This window comes from Rhinolophus sinicus, chromosome 13 (genome assembly GCF_057876585.1).
Source record: "Rhinolophus sinicus isolate RSI-liver-muscle chromosome 13, RSI-T2T, whole genome shotgun sequence".
Taxonomy (NCBI): domain Eukaryota; kingdom Metazoa; phylum Chordata; class Mammalia; order Chiroptera; family Rhinolophidae; genus Rhinolophus; species Rhinolophus sinicus.
In genome coordinates this window covers 57985384-58004917 of record NC_142513.1, presented here as the reverse complement: position 1 = coordinate 58004917, position 19534 = coordinate 57985384, and the positions used below count along the sequence as shown (strand labels likewise).

Sequence of the window (19534 nt, the reverse complement as noted above, 5' to 3'; positions counted from 1 at the left end):
TCAGCCAGTGCTGTGTCCGCGCTGAGCGTTCCGGCCATGTAGGGACTTGGGGATGACGAACGAATACATTCGAAGAGGAAACGTCGGAACTAATCCCGCAGAGCTCCATTTGGTGTCGGGCCTTTTCTCAGGGCCATAGCCTAAACCACTGTATGGAATTAGGTAGTGAAGTGGTCCTGTCAGGTAACAAAAGGAAGAGGCAGGGGCGGAAAGAGAGGCTCGGAGATGCCCAGCCCGGATGAAGAGTGTAGGCAGGAGATTCCGGGACGTCGTCTCACAGGCCGGTGCTGACTGGCCGCAGGCTCTAGGCTGCCTAGGCCAGAGTGCAGGCCGGAGTGCAAGCCCGCAGTGGGAGCTGGTGAGGGTCTGCGAGGCTGTCACGGGGACAGAAGGTTTAGAACTCCAGGCCACCTCTGTGTGGCGCAGCCCTAGGAGCTGGGCCTCGTCTTGCTGCAGTGGATTTTAAAGCACTTGCCCTTGAAGACTTAGCCGGCTTTTGGCTCAGTGGGATTGGCTCCAAAACCTCTCATCCAATCCTCGGGGTGCTCAGCGCCCCTTCTCTCCTCCCCTCGCCTTCCTTCCCCCAAACGATCCCGGAGTCTCTGGCTTGCTTCTCAGGAAACATATACCTAGACAGTCCCTGAAGACCAGGTTCTGTTCTGAATTACAAAGGCTTGCAAGTAACTTTGTGCTGGATGCCTTTGAGGACAGCTGTCGACAGATGGAGGGAAAGGTTAGATGTGGGTCCGTGGGCCGTGGCCTGCGAGGTCTTCTTTGGACGTGTATTTGTCCCTCTTTGGCCTTCCTGCCACCCATCCGTCCCTTCTCCATTCATTGTTGTCCATGGTGGTCCTGGTCTCTCCTGCCCCCCCCCCCCCCCCCCGCAGATGCCTTTTCCTTCCTGCTCCGGGATTGTTCTGAGGAAGAGGGGGAGGAATGGAGGGTTTTGGAGCAGTGCCTCTTATGCTATCAGGCTTCAGCATTAGAATCTTGGAAAGGCTCCACCTGGGAAAGAGTTCCAGAGAAAACAAACTTCAGATCCCGACTCATATGGGAAAAGGCTTGTGTTCACGGAGCAGCTTCAGGGACCTTGGCCGGGGCTGCGGCAGGCTTGGCCCTGCCTTTAATGGATCTGACATGGAGCCTCCCAGGCCCCACGGAAGCTGCGCAGCCTCCACAGCAGATTTCACTCTCGAGCTATAATGGTGTCTCTTCATGGGAGGTGTAGTCCCCAGGTCAGCCGTGAACCAGTCGCTTTGGTTCTGTTTATGCCCTAACTAAGGCAAGGGACGTTTTAAGGAACCAAACACCCCCTCTCGTCTCCTCCTCACTCACTCTTGTCAATTGTTTCCCTCTTGGAGATTCGCTGAATCTCTCGTGTGGGAGAGAAAATGCCAGAAAGAGGGTCTTGGGACCTTCAGACTCATCACCCAAGTCCTAAGCGTCATCCTTCCAGCCTGGGAATGGCACCCAGAATGGCAGTGACGGCCACACGTTCAGGGTGCCCTGGCCCAGGACGCGCAGTGGGGAGCACGTCAGGAAGAGGGCTGGACAGCGTTCCCGGTGACGACAAACCTTGCTTCCCTGACTCCCTTGCACGGTCCTTTCATGCCACCGTGCCGTTCTTAGAGGGTAACGGATCGAGAGCGGAACGCCCACAGGTAAAGCGGTGCGAGTGCTGGAGCTGGGAGCGCCTGGGTTTCCCTTCCCGGCGTCACGCACTCAAGAAAAAACTTCCCCATGTTTTTGCTCTTGGGGCTCAATACTGACCATTAATTCCCCCATGTCTGCCTCTTCTGCCAGGGGTCTTTTCAAACATAGACAATCATGGGATATTAAACTTGAAGGACAATAGAGACCATCTAGTCCCATCAACTCACTATATATATGAGGAGCCCGAGGTCCAGAGTGGGGAAGTGTCTTACCCAAGGTCACATGGTGAGTCTCCTCCTTTGCCTTTTGAATGCAGAACAGACCCCTCCCCCACCAGTGTTGGTTCTTAACGTCTTAACACCTCAGTGAGTCCCCATGTGTCCCAGAGGACAGGGGATGAGTAAGATCCCTTAGGTTACAGAGTCTGCAGGGGGGGACGCTTCAGGGCCTGCGTGAGGGACATGTGAAAGCCCAGAGAGGAACAGTCGTGTCACAGACCCTCTAGGCAGGGGGCCCAGACCACTAGCCTGCCTCCCCTTCCACCTCCGAGTTCCGCACGGGGAAGCCATCGCAGAAACAGCCCAGCTTGAATCAGCGCCTCCCTCTCAACGTGGCATCATAGACAAGGACGGTTCCCTCCCCTTCACGAATCTGACCTACTCCCTGCAGAGGGGCTCCCAACACCCACGGTGGCGCCACTGCTTTGGTCAGGAGGAGGGAAAGTCTCAGTGCCACCAAGTCTGTCTCCCCCCATCAGACCCCCAACCTCCCGCTGCCCATGTGCCGTCCACAGGCCTGCACACAGCTTTCCTGACACGGCAGACACACACACACACACGTGAACACACACACACGTGAACACACACACACCCTTTGCAGCCCTTACTTGGCCAACGTTATTTTGACCTGATGTTGACTGAGAAGCCTCCCTTTGGAGATTTGACCAGTAGCACCCACTCTTTGGGCGCCCTCATGCAGTCCACGGCATGTGGCCAGAGAGGAGCTGAGCTGTCACAGAGGCCTCCTTGCGTGAGGCCTGGTGGCCAGCAGTGCCACTCCTCCAGGGCAGTTCGTCCCTGTAAGACTTGACATCACGAGGAGGCTGAGATGTGCTCTCATTTCCTCAGCCTTCCTTCCACTGACCTGGGACATGGATGAGAAAGGCAAAGAGAAAGAGCCGGGGGGGCTTGGGAGTGCAGTGCTCTCCCCCGCGCCCCAGCGCCCCGGTGTGGTCAGCGGTGGTCTGTGTAATGCCAGCTCTAGGGTTAGAAATGGCCCCCCAGTGGCCCCCGGGGAGTGTGAGTTCTGAGAAAGCGTTCTCCGCCCCCCCTTAGCCCTCGCTCACCCTGGCACTGATGCCCCATCCCCACCCCCAATGGCTCGTCCTCAGGGGCTCCACTCACTGACGAGGCTGCGCCTGCCCTGCCAGGACAAGCCGAGGCCAAGCCCTGTGTTTTGCTCCCTTCCCTTCCTCAGTCCAGTGGCGGCTGCAGCAAAGTGGAGTGTTTCCCATTCCTCTGGCCGTGCCTGGCTTCACGTTCGTTTCCTCCTCCCCTTCCTTTTGCTGCCAGTTCATTTAGCCGTTTCCAATGTATCTGTGCCCGTATCTCCAGTTCTTCCCCGCGTCCCAGCTCCCTCTCTGTTTCCCCTTCTAGTTTTGATCTTCTTGGGGGGTTTTGGTTTTTACTTTATTTTGCTTTTTTCTGTTTTTCTGTTTTTTTGTTTTGTTTGTTTTTGTGTTTTATAGGTTTCAGAGAAATTATGTTGAATCCAATAAGCCTTCCCGGACATTCCAAGCCTCTTAACCATGGCGTCTATGTTGAGGATGTCAGTGTTTATTTCAGCAAAGGACGTCATGGCTTTTAAAAACTCCTTTTAAGCCTCCCTGTTTCGATGCCACCTGGGTAGGCTGGGCTCTGAGAGGTTGGAAGCTCTAGGCGTTGTTCGCTTTGGATCCGGGGATGCTAAGTAGAAACTGCATGAGCCACCGGTGCCCACACCCTTTACCACCACAAGGCGGGTGTTTTGCCCCATCCACCACTGGCAGGGTTGCCCTTTCCCTCCAATCGTCACTGTGCTCCTTTTTTTCCGGCCTCCGAGGCAGCTCCTGCCACCATCTTTAGAGCCAATAAAGAGAATTAAAAACCTGTGCACCAGGAACCATCTTTAAAACACGCTAGCCATTCTCTTGCTTTACAAAAACAACCCAACCACCACAAGACGGCCTGAGGAAGCCCAGCCGCGCTCCGGCCTCACTTGCCCTGCTCGGAAGCGTGGGGTCCCCCTGGCTCACCTCTTAGTCACCTTGTCACCGGCAGCCTGCTGTGGGGAAGAGCGTGTAAGCAGAGGTGGAGACGGCGCGGTGAGAGGAGGGCGAGCCAGGCCCAAGTCGGCACCAGATTAGGTCTCAGAGGAGAGGATGGAAACCAGTCATTTTCTATATGTTGTTTTTGGTGGAGAAAACCATACTTTTTTTTTTTTGGACACACTTCCCCTACTTCCTCTTCTCTCTGGAACGGCTCACAGTGAGTGGGATTAGAAAACCCCTTGGCGAGGAGGAATTCTCCGGGACCCTCCCTTGGCCCCTAGACCTGCAGTTGTGACACGCTTGGCTGGCTGCAGGAGGTCTTGCCTAGGGATTGGCCATCCTACTGGGACCGCAGGGGCCCAGGGGACCCAGGGACCGCGGCCCTTCGTGCTGGTCCGTGAGCCTGGGAGTGGCTCTCTTCCCACTTGCACTTATCTTGACTGAGAACTTTCGGAACCCAGTGGAATCACCATTTCAAGGAAGAGGAACTGAAGGGGAAGAGAAGTAGAAATTGGCCTCCTCAGCCCCTCTCATGGCACCAGTGGAAGTGTCATCCTGTTCTCTGGTCAATATACGTGTTTACTTTGCTTGCTTTGACTCCTGCCTTACTCTATGGCCACCCTCTCCCAAAGAGGGGTTTGTTTCCCCCATTTTCAACCTGACCCCCTGGGGAGAGGGACAGGCATGATAGGAAGGGCACAGTTGTAGGGCCCGAGCGTCTCTCAGATTTGCTGCCGTGTTGGCCGAGTGGGCTTTGGGCTGGACTCAGCGACCCTTGCCCGTGGTGCCCCCATTGTGTGACGTCAGCACAGGCTGCGTCCTTGATGGTGGAGAGCATGGAGCAGGGGCCCCTCCGGGGAGCTCTGAGGACACAGCGGTGGGGGCCTTCACCCACAGCGGTTCAGGTGGTGACGCACCACGTTAGAGAACAGTCTCTGCCTTCAGCAGACGTACTGGGGGTCGAGATCCCCACCTCGAGTTTTGTGTCCTGGCTCCTGTGGATGGCGGTTCTTCATGTCAGGTTCCCAGCCTGGTTCTGCAGGCACTTCAGTGGGGTTTAGAGACGCGAAGCTGTCCGAGTTCTTGCCCAGCGTCTGGGGTGGCCTCCCAGGCTCCTGGGTGTCCGGAGTTCCCCACGGGGATGTAGCTTCTCCCCTGGTCCTTGAGCTGTGTGTCTCCCTAGCCCCTCCCAGCTCCCGCCCTCCTGCTCCCCACGTTTCACGTCAGGCTGGTCCCCTTGCTGTCCCACCAGCCCTCGGGCCAGGACCTCCTCCTGAGTGTGCTGTAAGGAGTAAGCTTGAGGAGGATGGTTTTCAATTATTGTAAATCATGACCTCATTTCCGGCCTCCCAGGCTCCATCCATCTCAGCATCTTCTATTCTGCCATTTTCCTCACCTTGTGCTATGACAATGGGGCGTTGTGTTTCCACAGAGACTTATAGGAGTGTTCAGTGTATAGTTTCTTAATAAACACTTTATTTTCTAATGAAATGACTGGATCAGACCTCTTATTTGGCAATTTTGCAAAAAAAAAAAAATTAAAAATACAGAAACCTCAGTCTACCCATATTTTTTCCCCTAGTTTACTGTTACGGTTTTTTTAAAGAAGTGTCTTAGCCTGGTCCTGTTTATAAAGGTATTTACAATCTGTTCCATTGTTTGCTTTTATTGAGACCCCTCCAGATAGGTCAAGTGCATTCAGTGTGAAGTGTTTCCTTATCTTACTAAGAAGGATTTAGAGGCACAGAGAGGTGGAATTGTTCACCCAGAGTCACACAGCACAAGAGGCAGAAGCAAAGTTCAAACCCGAGTCCCCCAGGCACTACTCAGGCCACTGTGATCCTTGCCTCCTTGGCGGCTGGGGGACTGTTGTGTTATCCTAGCAGCTAAGGCTGACAGATCCTGTTTTCAGAGCTGAGGTGTAGGGACGAGTCTGGGAGTGGGGTTGAGGGATCCTTTTTCTTTGGTGCCCCAGCAAGCCATGGATGGGAGTGGTTTTGTCTCTTCCCTGTGGCTCTTAGGGAGGTGATCTTGCCCAGAGGAAGATGGGGTTCTAGGCTTACAGGCCGTCCTGCTCATCAGACACATCCTCACCCCCATATACACCTCTCCCCCCACCACACACACACACACACACACACACACACACACACACACACACAGGTGGGCAAACCCTCACAGCAGATCTCGTGGCTGCCAGAAGGGGGGACGCAAAAGAGTCCTGGGGTCCTCCTGAGACTGCTCGCTGGGCACATGTTCTGCCTTGGTTTCTGGGCCCTGACAGAGGTCGAAGGGTTGAAATGCCTTCTGTAACTTACAATGTCTTCCTTTTAGGAGGAAGGGACTGTGTATGTGGGAGATTTGGAGCAAGAGTGGACGGCAGGGCCTGGGGACAGGCTCCTGGCTGGGCTTAGACCCTCCGCTGGGCCGCACACGGCTTGCTTGGAGCTGCTCTGCCTAGGAAGTAGGGGTGAGGCTGTAGGAGAAGGGGGGAACGCACGGTGGAAGTCAGACAGGGAGCTGATCAGGGTAGTTTGTGCATTTTCTACTTTCACTTCATCTCCTGTTTAAGTCTAGTTTGGTTGGGGCCCCCACCCACCCCTAAATGGAAGCCTGTCTCCTCTGGAGCAGCCTGGGGAGGGGGTGGCCCCAGCTCTACATTCTCTTGTTTTCAGTGGTTCTAGGGTTGAGACAGGGTGCCCCAAGGATGAGGACTGTCCTTGGAGCCATTGGACTGCATGGGGTGAAGGGAGCATTTCCTTGTGAATAGGAGAGGGACAGAAGCTTGTTTTGTTTCCATGCATAGAGCCTGGGAGGAGAGATGGTGAACAGACATGGTCTCTGAGAAGATGAGGGAAAAGCACCGTCCTCGGGAGGTGGCACCAGCTACATGCAGGGAGCGCTCTCCCGGCGTAGCAGGAAGAAAGACGCAAAGACGGGGGCTTAGAGGTTTGGGGGTAAGGAAGCGTGGGAATTCTTGTCTGGCGGCTGCTCCTTTGCCTGTAACGTACAAGGCACGTGCTGCCAGGAACACGATCGGAGGAGAGTTGAGAAGGTCTGAAGCAGCAGCGGAGGAGCCTATGGCAGATGGCAGGGCAGTGAGGAAAAGTCCCGCTGAGACTGGGGAGCAGCATTTAGTGTCCAGGACGCTGTTTCCCTGCTGGGTCTTGAAGTCCCACGGCATTGTCCCCACCATTACAGGCTGCAGGGCAGTGAGGGCTGGTGCAGGTGGACCTGGACACCTGAACCCCGCCAGGAGGCGGGGGCTTGGGTTGGCTTCGTGCAGGGAGGCTCAGGGGACCAGCTCCCTGACTTTCGGGGTTTGGAATCTCCGCCGCAGGACTTCACAGCGTCTTTGTGGGCCGTAAGCTCACGTTTGGCCCTATGGGCTTTGGCGGTTGAGCTTCACGCTGATGAGGGCCGTGAACCCAGTGTGGTTGCCATGCACTCTGAATTTTCATTCTGGAGTGGGTGCTTGAGACGCTGATTCTGAGCCCCAGTCCCTGAAGCTTGGAGACTGAGGGCCTCACTGTGCCCTTAAGAAGGTGTAGGACAGTGGTGACATCAGGTGTGGAGCCGTTCAGGGACCACACAGCCTGTGCCCGCTGTCGTGCTGGTGCTGCGTGGGGCCGCCTGTACCTCCAGTTCTCCCTGCGTGGCTCTGGTTCTGCATTTCCCTTTAGAAATCTGTTACCGCCCCCAGCACTTCCCACCTCCCCCAAAAAACCTCAGTCTAGATCTGACAGCATATTCCCAGAGCTCAGTGAGACTCCTTTTTCAGCCCCGCTTGAACCCAAAAGTGGGTTGAAGGAGACGTCCTGGCAAAAGATAAGGTCCCTTGTCTGCTTTGGGGATGATTCAGAAGTTTCATGAGGATTCTGAGGCCCATTTGCACAGGATTTTAACCCCAGTGCCTTCTACTCAGCGGGTACAAGTTCCGTGACATGATCCCATTTCCCCGTGGGATTAAAGCTCTCACTCAGGGAGATTCCTGCAGCTTGGGGATAAAGTCTAAGACCTCTGCATTTGTGTCCCTTTCCATCAGGACACGTTCCGCTTCTGTCATGAAATGTCGCTATGTAGCTGAGAGGGTCAGGTCTCACCACACCTGGCTTTCTGGTGGCTGTGAGTGCCTCGCTCAGGTGTTCTGCGTGCTCCAGGGCCGTGGGGGGTGGGGAGAACTGGGGAGAAGGAGGAAGCTTTGGGGGCATGCTGCCTCCTGTGAGGCGCGAGGGTCTCAGAGAAGCACAGACCCTACAGGGACACAGAGGAGGGACGCGGATGGCTCAGATTCTGTGTCAAAGGCCTCCAGCCCAAGGCAAGGCCAGGCCTGTGCAGGTCCAGTTTGGAAAGGAGTTTGCAACTGCTTCTGGCAGAGCAGAAAGGCAGGGTCACCCAGTTCGCAGAGAACAGCCAGCGCTGTGTAGCAATCCTGGCGGAGGGCTTTGGGGAGACGTGCACACCTAGAAAACAGGAGATGCGTGAGTTTCCTAGCGGCATCACCCGGGGCATCTCAGGCTCACGTGCTTCCCCCTAAGCCTGTGCAGGCAGGAGCTGCTCAGACCCTGTGTGCTGTGGAGGGAGCTGAAGGCAGAGTGCGTGGGGCGCGAGGCAGGAAGAATGGAGCTTGGCTTTTCTGAGAGTCAAAGACTCTGAACAGTTGTCCCTTTACCCCTGTAAGTGATGCCGGAGTTTGGGGGGGGGGGGGTGTCACGACTCCCCACTCAGCTATGGGGAGGCCTGACGACCAAGGAGTGAGGCTGCCCCAAGGCGTGAGATCTAGGGTTGTGGGCCCTGACTGTGGCTTCATCAGAACTCGAAGGACAGAGCGTGATGTCAGCTCAGAAAAGCTTCCCAAGCCTGACTGGTCAGCGACACCAGGGCGCTTGGTGGCTAACAGTAACACACAACTGTCCTCGTGGCTCTCCTTTCCTCTCAGTTTCTGCTGCCCACTTGTGTTACCACGGCAACAAAATGAAGCCTGGTTCCGCCTTTGGAGGCCTCACTGGAGGAATTGGCCTATTTCTCTTAAAAAGAGATGGTCGGTCTCCCCTCTCGTGTCCCAAGTTCATTCTGCTGTGAGAAGGACAAGGACGTATTCCCGGTAAAGTGAGCCCATTGCTGTCACATGTGGCCCAGGGATAACCTCTCTTACGGAGCTCTGAAATGCCCGACCATTTTACTCAGAAGCTCCCACTAGCTCTGGTCCGCTTCAGTCCTTGAGTTGTGTTAGAATCACATCACGCTGTTCTTTACTCTGCAAGGCTTGAAACAGCCTTGACCAAATGTCATGCACTCCTGACCCCCAGATGGACTTCTCAGGGAAAGAGAGGGAGTGGGGCTGGGGGAGTGTTCACAGGTGCTATTAGGGGGATGACATCTGTCTACAGAGTCAGTACACGGTTCTTACCAGCGGCACAGGTCTCGGGAAATGTTGGCCTCGTACAGCCAGGTTCTTGAGGATGTTGGGAACACATGACATGGAGAGTCCTGGAGTTTGAAGCTGACAGGGGTTAGACCCCGTGACACAGGAGACCCCTCGACCTACAAGGCTCTCTAATTTCCAGTTTTTGTCAGCGCTGGCCAGACAAGCAGTCTCCACAATCTGCCCTCCTGCTGACAAAGTCAAGAAGAGCCAGTCCTACAGTCCAGGGTCCTCCTATAAGCAATCATAGGAAGAAGGAAAATTCCAGAAGACAGGCTAGATGCTAACCAAGTCCAGCCAATGTATTATGTATACGTGCAAGTGTCAGCATGCCCTTGCTGTTAATTCTGAAAGAAAACTCACATGACAGAGAGCCTGAGGAGAAATCTCAAAACCATTTGTGTGACAGCTCAGCCCGGCCGAGAAGACACAGCCAGGCTCCATGACTGTCCCTGATTGCTCCACGCTGGGGGCCTCCGCTCTGGACCGTAGCCTTTCACTTCAGAGCCGGCCAGTGAGAGCCAAGTCTGTTCCCTCCCACAGTCTGAGCAGCAGAAGAGGCACCACCAAGACAGTGGATTCTGAGAATGTCCTTCCTGGGAGAATTTAAATGTTGAGTCCGTGTTTGAATGACTCATGGAATCGTTCAATCTTTATGGCTGTCAACTTGACATTTCTTGCTGCCTTAGCAGGCGAGTGCGGCCTCGTACTTTTAATACCAAATGGCCGATCAGGTCGTTAAGAAGACTAGAGTCACTCCACTGCACATTCGGTCATTGTAATCCTTTTACTGGCTCGACCACTTGACCAACCGTTGTTCCATGTGAATCGATCCGTTTTCTGGGCAAAGCTTCAGTGTCCGCAGTATGGTTCTCTCTTCATTTGAAATCCCTAATTTGCAGAGAAACCTTCTCCTCTCACTCCATCTATTAGATAAATGAGGTCGTAAGGATCAAGTGCCCCCCTTTCCGTTGGCTGCGGCAGTGGTTCCCTTCAGTCTCACGAGGTGCTGAGTGTGTCAAATAACTCTGGAGACTGTCGCGTGGTACAGCTGCCTCTTCCAGAGTCATGATGCACTTTAAGATATAAAAGGCTCTGAGAAACCCTGCTTTAAAATAAACCTGTCTGTCCTACTGCTTTGCAAATCTAATCGAACAGAGAATGCTCTTTGCTTCATACCTACTAGTCGACTGACACACACACTTAGGAAACACTGGCTAATGGTGTGGTCAGAGCTTTTTAAAGAAGAACCAAGCAGGATGGTAATCACCCACCGGCCTTCGTAGGCCAAGCGAAACAAGCACCCCGATACCAGCGCCTTGGCCCAACTGCAGGCTCAGGGCCCCGCTTCTGCCCTCTGCTTTGCACAGCGGCAGAAGTGATCTGGGGGCTGGTCTGCGGTACGCCTGCGATCGCTCAGGAGAAAACGGTAAGTTATCTCACGTAAGAGCTGAAGACTTCCACACTCCCTCGCCACCTTCTGGGCTGGTGGAGGTGACATCACTAGTGGTAGCACACAGACCTGAAGACCTGGAGCCCAGGCCCAGCACTGCTAGCGGAATGACGGGGTAAGTTACCTTTCCTTGTTCCATGTTTGTCTCTCAGCTTAACATCCTCAGATAAAAGACCCCACCTTGACGGGTACCCCAAGCTGCCATGTCCCCGTGAGTCACTGTTGTCTCCTACTGGGGGACATCTTTTGGTCCGTGGGTCTGTCTCTCTCTGCTGAGTGTCTTGGTGTATCATGTGGGAAGAATGACCTTTGTTCCCTCCTGAATGCTGGGAGCCTTGAAAGCAAGGGGAAGGTGGTGAGAGTGAGAGAGATAGCGACCCTCTTGGGTAAGGGCTGGTGGGTTTCTCTGGATGAAGAAGGAAGCAGATGCGTGGGGGTTAATAGACCCTCTCTGTCACAGTTGGACAGGGCCAAGCGGGAGTTCTCTGCAAGATTTTCCGACTTTGATCTCCAGAAGGCAGCTCTGCCTAACAAATAGTCTGAAATGTCAAAGAATAAATGTTAAAGCTTGAGGGGTCTTTCTCCTGGGAGTTTCCTGGGCTGGCTAGGGAGGAAGAGGAGGAGGGAGAGAGGGACACAGCAGAATCCTTCACATAAAGATTCCAACTTGGTTTGTGATATTTAAGAAAAAAAAGAAAACTCTGAATTATTTATAGCACAGAAGATGGAAGCAGGCTGTAGAGAACGGGCTGGACTTTAGATGATAGTTCACTTTCCATTATTTAGCTGCCCCGGCCTTGAACTCAGGAAACTTTTCTTATTGGTAACATGCTCTTGACCTCTCCTTGAATTATCTATTGTTATTATTACTGTTGTTAATTAAGAAAATTCATGTTCTTTGATATGGGTGAGGGCAGGCACTTTCTAGAAATGATTGTTGCAAAAAGCAGGAGTTACCACTTTGTCTGGAAGGGTCTTCAGCATGTCCTCCACCACCTCTTTCCACCTCCATCAGCTCCCAGCCTGTGCCCCTCAAACAAGGATTCGGGGGACCCCCCAGTCCGTTATGAGTGGGAAGCATCTTGGTTTTGCCTGGCTAGCAATCGGCCATGGTGATTTGTTGATGTCTCTGTGGTTCCATCTGAAAAATGGACGTAATGTTCGTACACCCCTTCTGGGTGTGCTGAGGGTATGAGCGATGGATGCCACGTGTTCACAACACCTCAGTACCGGGCTGGTGTGAGTGGGAGGGGCAGAAAATAGCGTCTTGATTATGTGAGGGGGCGACAAAGTAAGTCAAGAAATTTAAAAAGGGAAAATCAGAAGTGATGGAAGGATTGGTGGTAAAGCTGGGAGAATGGGGTCTTTTGTCTGTTTATTCTGGTCAGTGCTGTTGCTTACATGTTGTTTTTTTAAAAAAATGCCTCCAGGGGTGGCCGGTTGGCTCAGGTGGTTAGAGCGTGGGGCTAATAATACCAAGGTCGCCAGTTTGTTCCCCACATCGGCCCCTGTGCGCTGCACCCTCCTTAAAAAAAAAAAAAAAAGAAAGAAAAAGAAAAAAAAGAAACTCTTCGGTTGATAATTATACCCTGATTCTATAGCCTGGCTAATGGAAATCCACTGATAATCTCAAAATTGCAGTTCAGTTTAAAATTATAAGCTTCCGATGCTCTACCTTCCCTTTGCATAAATAATACAAACGTCCTTTTGGCCACTCTCCCTCTAATTTTTTTTTGCACACCCTGGACACTCCCAGAGATGCGAACAAATGGAGCCAATTATTCGATCATTTGGAGGATTGAGGTGAAACTAGTCCAAATGCAAATCAGATCATCAGTAAACCTCCCAACAAGCAATGCGGTACCTAGTATGTATTGCTTTTATTGCAAGTAGTCATACTTCTGCTTTCTTTTTCTAGACTTGTTTTTTTCCACCTCAAAGAACCTAGGGAACATTTTGCTGTTAAAATGTCACAGTGACACTCCTGTTCTAAAACTCTGAAAAACCACTTATTTTTATACTCGGTAACTTCTCTACCTCTCAGAAAGGTCTTGCAAATATTTTTCCTCCGCTCCCGTCTTTCAGTGGTGTAGCAAGGCGACCAGCATTATTGCCTAGGGCCATGGTTCTCAAACTCTTTGTTCTGAGGACCCCTTTCCCCTCTTAAAAGTTATGGGGACCTCAGAGAGCTTTTGCTTGTGGGGGTTATATCCTCCTGTATTTACTGCGATTGAAATTCAAACTGCGAAACGTTGGAGACCACAAGCGCACACACACATTTTACTGAGCCATCGGAGCAGTGATGTCATCATGCGTTGGCCACTGGAAAAGTCCATGCTTGCCTGTGAGAGACGGAGAGTGAAAAACGCACAAGTCACGTTAGTATTCCTCAAAAAATACTTTTGACTCGGGGATCTCCTGATAGGCTGTCAGGACCACCAGGGGTGGTTGGACCACACTGTAGACCTGCCGCGTGTAGGGAAAACTGAAGCCCGAGCAGGATCTGAAAGCAAGTCTGGGTCCCCTTGGTGCCAGTGAATGGTCCCCATCAGACACTTTGCTCCAGTGTAGGGCTCCATCAGAACCCCGTTTCCTCATACAGACATCGCCGAGTGCCCCAGGAGTGCCGCCCAACCCAAACCCAGCTGGACAGACCCCTGTATGCCCGGTGGCTGGGGACGGGGGGCGGGGGGGAGGCATACAGGGAGCGCTTCGTCTATTACAAAGGAAACAGAGGTGGATGCCGCTGGCGCTGGGGACGGGACACGGCTTGCGGGAGCGGTCAGCGTTATTGGCTGATGGAAGAGACTCCACAAAACCCCGTTCGTGACAACAGGCGGAGTGAATGACGGGAGTGAGGGGGGGGTGACGAGAAGTTGTGATCAGCGCCTTGCAGGTCAGAGCCCACCTGAGGGGTTTAGTGTCCTGCCAGGTCCCATGGGAGTGTCTGCGTACGTTTAGAGCCCTGGCGCCGCCCTCATTCTCCTAACCCGGGCAGCTTTGGTACATGAAGATGGGACTATGAAATGCATGTCTTAGGGGCCTCCTCCGGTCAGCTCTGCCGTCGGCGCGCAGAGCGAGCTGTCCAATCATGGAGTCGGGTGCAGTGTTCCTGCCTCCTGTTGCTGTTCCCTCCATACCCCACATTCATTGTTTATACCCCGAGGATCAAGGATGGCTCTTGGTCACCACTATTTCATAGTCCTCACCAGGAAAACGGGGTCTTTCAAGAATGCCTCTGACGTCATGAGCAGACGTTGGTTCATTGATTCACCCCTCAGTCATCGGGCACCTGCTCCGTGCCATGCAGTCTGCCACTAAGTAAAGCAGCTGTATTTCCTGCCCTCAGAAGCTTCATTGTCTAGTTCAGTGGTTCTCAACTGGGGGTGACTTGTCCCCCCCCAGAGGACCTGTGTGGGGACAGTTTTGGTTGTCACATTGAAGGCAGGTGCTACTGATAGCTCCCCCAACAAAGAGTTATCTGGCCCCAAATGTCACTGATGCCGCGGTCAAGAAAGCCAGCCCAGTGGGAATATAGACCAGTAGCCCTCACCTTGGGCAAGAGGGACTCCATACTTTTCAGGGCCCTCCTTCAGCTGCCGGGAGTCCAGGGACCACAGGAAGGGCCCACCCAGAGCCTGTCCCCCACCCCTCTTCTGGGTCATGTTTCAGTCGTCTGAACCAGAACTTCGTACCAAAATGGCTTTCGGTCCACCTCCGGGACACGTGGTCTTTGTCGGTCTTTTGTGCTGAGGGTTGGCTATACTACAGGTGTGTGCTCTGCATAGTCTAGGACTGGCCAGGAGGCTATGTTTGGGGGCAGCGGGGAGTGGGAATGTGGGGCGGCTCGAGCCAGGTGTGCACGAGGCCTCTTTTGTTGTGGGTTGAAGCAGGGGGCAGGCTGAGGGCTGGCCATCATGTCCTAACTCACCACGCCAAGGAGCCTGAGACGCATAAATGCAGACCTGGCCCTTGGGGTGATTCTGAGAGTATGTTTAACAGCGTGTTAGCTTGCTTCTATAACTTGTAAATCTTCAGACATGTGAGATGGGGGCTTCTCATTATTCTCTTGTCCCAGGTCCTACAAATGTAAGGGACCTGGCACGTGAGTAATTATGAAGCAATATGATGAAATTTTGCATGAGGTAAGCACGGAGGAAGGACACTTGGCTCTTAGGTCTTAAAAACATCGAATCATGACATCTGTTTGCAGCTGTATGAATAGAAACGGCAGCTCAGGGAACCCACCATCAGGGTGGTCAGTTGAGACTGTCGTATTCCATTGTTTAGAGAGATGTCTGTCTCTCGAGCCTTGGGAAGCCCGATCCCATTGCCACGCAGTAAACACCAGGGTCCCTGGGCAAGCTCAGGCTGTTTGAGGCAGGCATTCTTCCTGCTGGGCCATCTCCATGCTGGGCCAGTGCGCACACGGTGTCGTGCTCTTGTCACGTTGCCATGGAGACCGATCTCGGCATCTCCACGACTGATTGGTATTTATTGGGGGATCTGCAGTTTTCTGGATGCGGTGACCAACGTTACATACATATATATAGAGAGAGACACAGACAGACAGACAGACAGGCAGGCAGGCAGACCTGGGCTGCACCCTCCCCTCTGCCATTCGTACACTTTTGGGAAGGTGTCTTTCTATAGCAGACAGATGAAGACCCTGAAGAAATTTAATGCAAAGGTGGTTGTTTTTTTCTCCTAATGATATTGTTGTTATTTTTTTTTTCTGATTACAAGAGTAATTTATATTCACAGTAGAAAATTTGTTGAAATACGGAAAAGCACACAAACACATAAATTATCCACCATCCCATGACCCAGAGACAACACTGTTAACGCTGAGGCTTTGTGCCCGGGAAGCTTTTTTATGTACTTATTTGTTCAGCAGAATCCAGTCATTCTGTGCGCACACATTATTTTGCCACTTTCTGTTATAAAACTGTATGTGCCCGTTAACTCACCTTTTGCAACATGGAACACTTTTTTATAGGTGATATATCCACATGGTTCAAAAAATACAGACACATAACTTGTATACAAATGTTCATAGCAAACAGCATTTAAAAAAAACAGTCAAAAAGTGGAAACAACCCAAATGTGTGTCCACGGATGAGTGGGTAAATGGTACACGGCCCGCACATGCAGTGGAAGACCCCACAGTACGAAGGAATGAGCCGCTGGCACATGCTATGGCACGAGTGAACCTCAAAAACAACATGCTAAGTGAAAGAACCGAGACCCGAAGGAGCCCGTTTTGCATGAGGACATTTGTACGAGACGTCCAGAAGGCGCAAGTCTGCAGAGAGAAAAAGTAGACCAGTGGCCGCCTGGGACTGGGCTTGGGCGTGGGGATTACCTGTAAATGGACCCCAGAGATCTTACTGGGGTGATGAAAATACCTTAAATTGGGTACCATGATGGGTGTGCCAGTCAGTACATTTACTAAAAGTCATTGAGTTGTACCTTAAAATGGGTGACATTTGTGGTGTGTAAGTAATACCTCAAAGTTTGTATATGTGTGTGTATATATATATATATACACACACACACACACACACACACATATACATATAATATATGTAAAATAAATTTTTTATTTAAAGTATATATAAGTATATAACATATTGGTGTGAAATAAGTCTGTATATAAACTTTAGTGAGGTATGTGTGTGTATATACTGGGGGTACCAAAAGAATGTATACACATGACCTGTATCCATCTTTTGTTATCAGTATATATTGAGTATTACAGTTTTAATACAGTTCTTTTCCTTTCGGGAAATGCGCACACACTTTTGAGGCCCCCTCTGCGTGTGAATTCCTCCTACACCTGCCCCTGATCTGCAGGTTCTTCCTGCCCCCGCCTCCGTCACCACACAGAGTACCTGCTTGGTTAATCCGTGTCCTTACGAATTAGGGCTAAACAAATTATGTGTAAAATAGGAATCTATTTTCTTGTTTTTCCTCCGTTTTGCACATGTGGAACTATGTCACACACATCATTCTGTACTTTTTCGTATCCCCCTGCAGGTTACTTGGAGTCCTGAGAGCACGTCCTCAGTCTTTTTGTAGAGATACGTGCTATTCCATTGCATCGGCACATCCAAATTCATTTAATTTCTTTACAGTAGTTTGGTCTTATAAATAACTGCAATGGGTTGAACCTGAATAACTATGGCTGAACCTGAATGTAATATTAATACAGGACCACATGACCCCATAGGCTATTTGGCATATCTGTTTTGTATATGTAACAACCCACGTGGGTTATACCAGCGTGTACCGTAATTTCTAACTTAGGAGAATGAGGGTCCTCACAGCCTCCATGTACTAAGGGTGACAACGTGATTTTTAATGGCTGATAGTGTTCCACTGGATGGGTATTTCATATTTATTTCACTGGTCCCTTCTATTTGGAAACTTGAAATATTTTGTTTCATTTTTCAATTCTTATGAATCACAGCAGATACTTGGGTACTTTTGGTAACTAAGCTGAGTGAGGGAGGTGACTGAGTGGCAGCCCCCGTCAGAGACACTCTGTGTCACTGTGTCACTGCCACGTGGCCCATGGAGTCACCCTGGGTAGTCAAGGATTCCCCAAGCAGGTACTCGGTGAATTTTCCTTACGGACAGCTGCCTTATAACAAAGAACTAACTTAGGGAAAGCCGTCTTCTTCTGAACCATGATGGTTTCAGGGCTGAAGGTACAAAACTGGTGAGTGTATACCTTTTCCAGGTGTTGCCAGCGTACCCCTAATATTGTTCCCCAAAAGGCTCTTCTGGCCAGAGCCTTAGCACGTTAGGGTTAGGGCTGCTGAGCTGTCGGTCCAGAAATGTTAATGGGATTCTGAGTGAAGCTTCTCATCTCATGTGTCGTGCAGCTGGCTAACCAAGCGTGGCACCCTGACTTTCTCAAGGTCAGGCTGAGGGTCGGAGGCAGTGCCCATGTAGCCTTGCCCTGCTGCCCTGGCCTTTAAGCGGGCAGCCTCCTGGGAGCACACTGAGTGGGGCACGGCAGTAGAGATTGAAGCTGGCTGTAAAAGGCCACAGACAATTCCGAGCGAGGCGTTTCCAGCCAACCCAGTGACCTGGACGCCAGGCAGAAGCGGAGGGGCCAGAACTGGAGACGAGTCCAGCTGGAGCGAATACAAGGAAATAGCAGCGGGAAGGATGAGGGGGTGGAGAGATTCGTCATGAGATTATCTAAATCTGCAGCGTCTGAGGCCCAGTGATGCCATGTTTTCTCTCTCGCGGCTCTCAGTGGGGCCAGCAAAGCCCGTGCTGGGCTCCCAACATGCCACCTCCTTTTTTTTCTAGAAGGGCCCTTACTGTCCTTCTGGGGTGGCCGTGGGGCAGAAGCTGACCAGGCAGGGGAAATTTGCCCTCCTCTCTTCTGAGGCCCCAGGCTCTTGCTTGCTGGAGATGACGTCCTGGGGAAAGGAGAGGTGAAGGACCCCAACCCCGTGTGGGCGCAGACAAGCCTAAGGGGGTGGCATGAAAGACTAAGATCTGATGGCAGCGTGAAGGGAGGAAAAAACTGGCCTTGGGAGGAGCGCTGAAGTCGAGACCGATGAGTGCAATTAGGTTGTGTCACTTCCTGCAGCCCGAGCAAGCTGTGTGTTGGTCACCTGGTAGAGGTGACTGCCAAGGTGCCATGTGCATCCCCCGATCCCTGGGGGCTGGTCCTGCCTAGTTGCCAGGCTGAGGGAGGGGCAATGGATGCCAGCCCTGGAAGCCCGCTGAGGCACGTGCGGCCCAGCAGAGGAGGCTCTCTGGCGTCCTCCTGGAAGCCAGGGTCGCTGGGAATGAAGGAAATAAAGGGCGGGAAGGAACTGAGACACTTCCCTCCTTGCAGTGGGACTGCAAAGGAGCCGTGGGAAGTCATCGGAGCGGGAGTTAGCGTCTGCCGGCCAGGCCCGAGGGCGGCCTGGTGGCCTCCCCAACGCCCCCGTGTGTCCACTGCTGTTGCCCTTGGCAAGACCTGTCCCCACTCAGGAAGCAGGGCTCTCAGAACACACTGCACACCCAGGAATCGGCCCTCACTGCAGCCACCTCAGCTGGGCTTGCTTCCTGCCTGCCTAACTTCTCCTGCCGCCCCCAGTTGCTGCTGCAGCTGGCATGCAAATATGCTAATGCTGCAATGCCCAGCACAGTGGGTGCTTGATAAATAGCTGTGTAGTTTTCAAAAGTTGTTAACGAAGGCATTAATTAAATGCTCCTTTCCTTTTAAAGATCTCTCAGGAAGGAGTGTTTCCAGTTCCTGGAAGTCCACCCGTATAACTAACTGAGGGTTTGTTTATCCTTCAGTGGCACACATTCTCCTAATGACATTCAGTGATTTAATGAGTATCTAAACGGAATGCAAAGTGCAGAGCTGGGCATCCGGGTTGCAAAGAGGACTCGAATTTCGTTGCTGCTTCGAGATGGCCGTGCACGGTGGAGGCAGACATAACATTGCGATAAGTGTGTGCACGTCTGGGCTTCCTGGGATTCCAGAATCCTGACCATACCTGAGTCGGACAAAATAAGTGTGCTCCCCCAGCCAGGAGCAAGGTAGCTCAGCGTGAGAGAGCACAGGTAAGCTTTCGTCTAACTGCGAAGGACTTGAAATGCATCTGTGTTGAGAGAGGACTAAGAAAAAGCAATTGGATGCGAGCCTCAGGGGAGCACGTGGCTTTGTGACCTG

The 19534-nt window shown here is 52.3% G+C and overlaps 1 protein-coding gene across 6 annotated transcripts in view; it reads left to right on the top strand.

Moving 5' to 3' along the window:
* Positions 1 to 19534, top strand: part of NTRK3 (neurotrophic receptor tyrosine kinase 3) — a 323228-nt gene that overhangs the window by 233476 nt on the left and 70218 nt on the right. The window contains exons 13-14 of one of the 6 annotated variants that reach the window (XM_019726717.3): positions 1804 to 1938; positions 3401 to 5452. The exons of 4 other annotated variants lie outside the window; for them this stretch is intronic. In XM_019726717.3, coding sequence (XP_019582276.1) covers positions 1804 to 1938; positions 3401 to 3519 — 254 coding nt within the window. In that variant the 3' untranslated portion in view covers positions 3520 to 5452. Of the gene's footprint in view, positions 1 to 1803; positions 1939 to 3400; positions 5453 to 19534 lie in introns of those variants that run through there. One more of the 6 variants, XM_019726718.3, reaches the window with a different exon arrangement.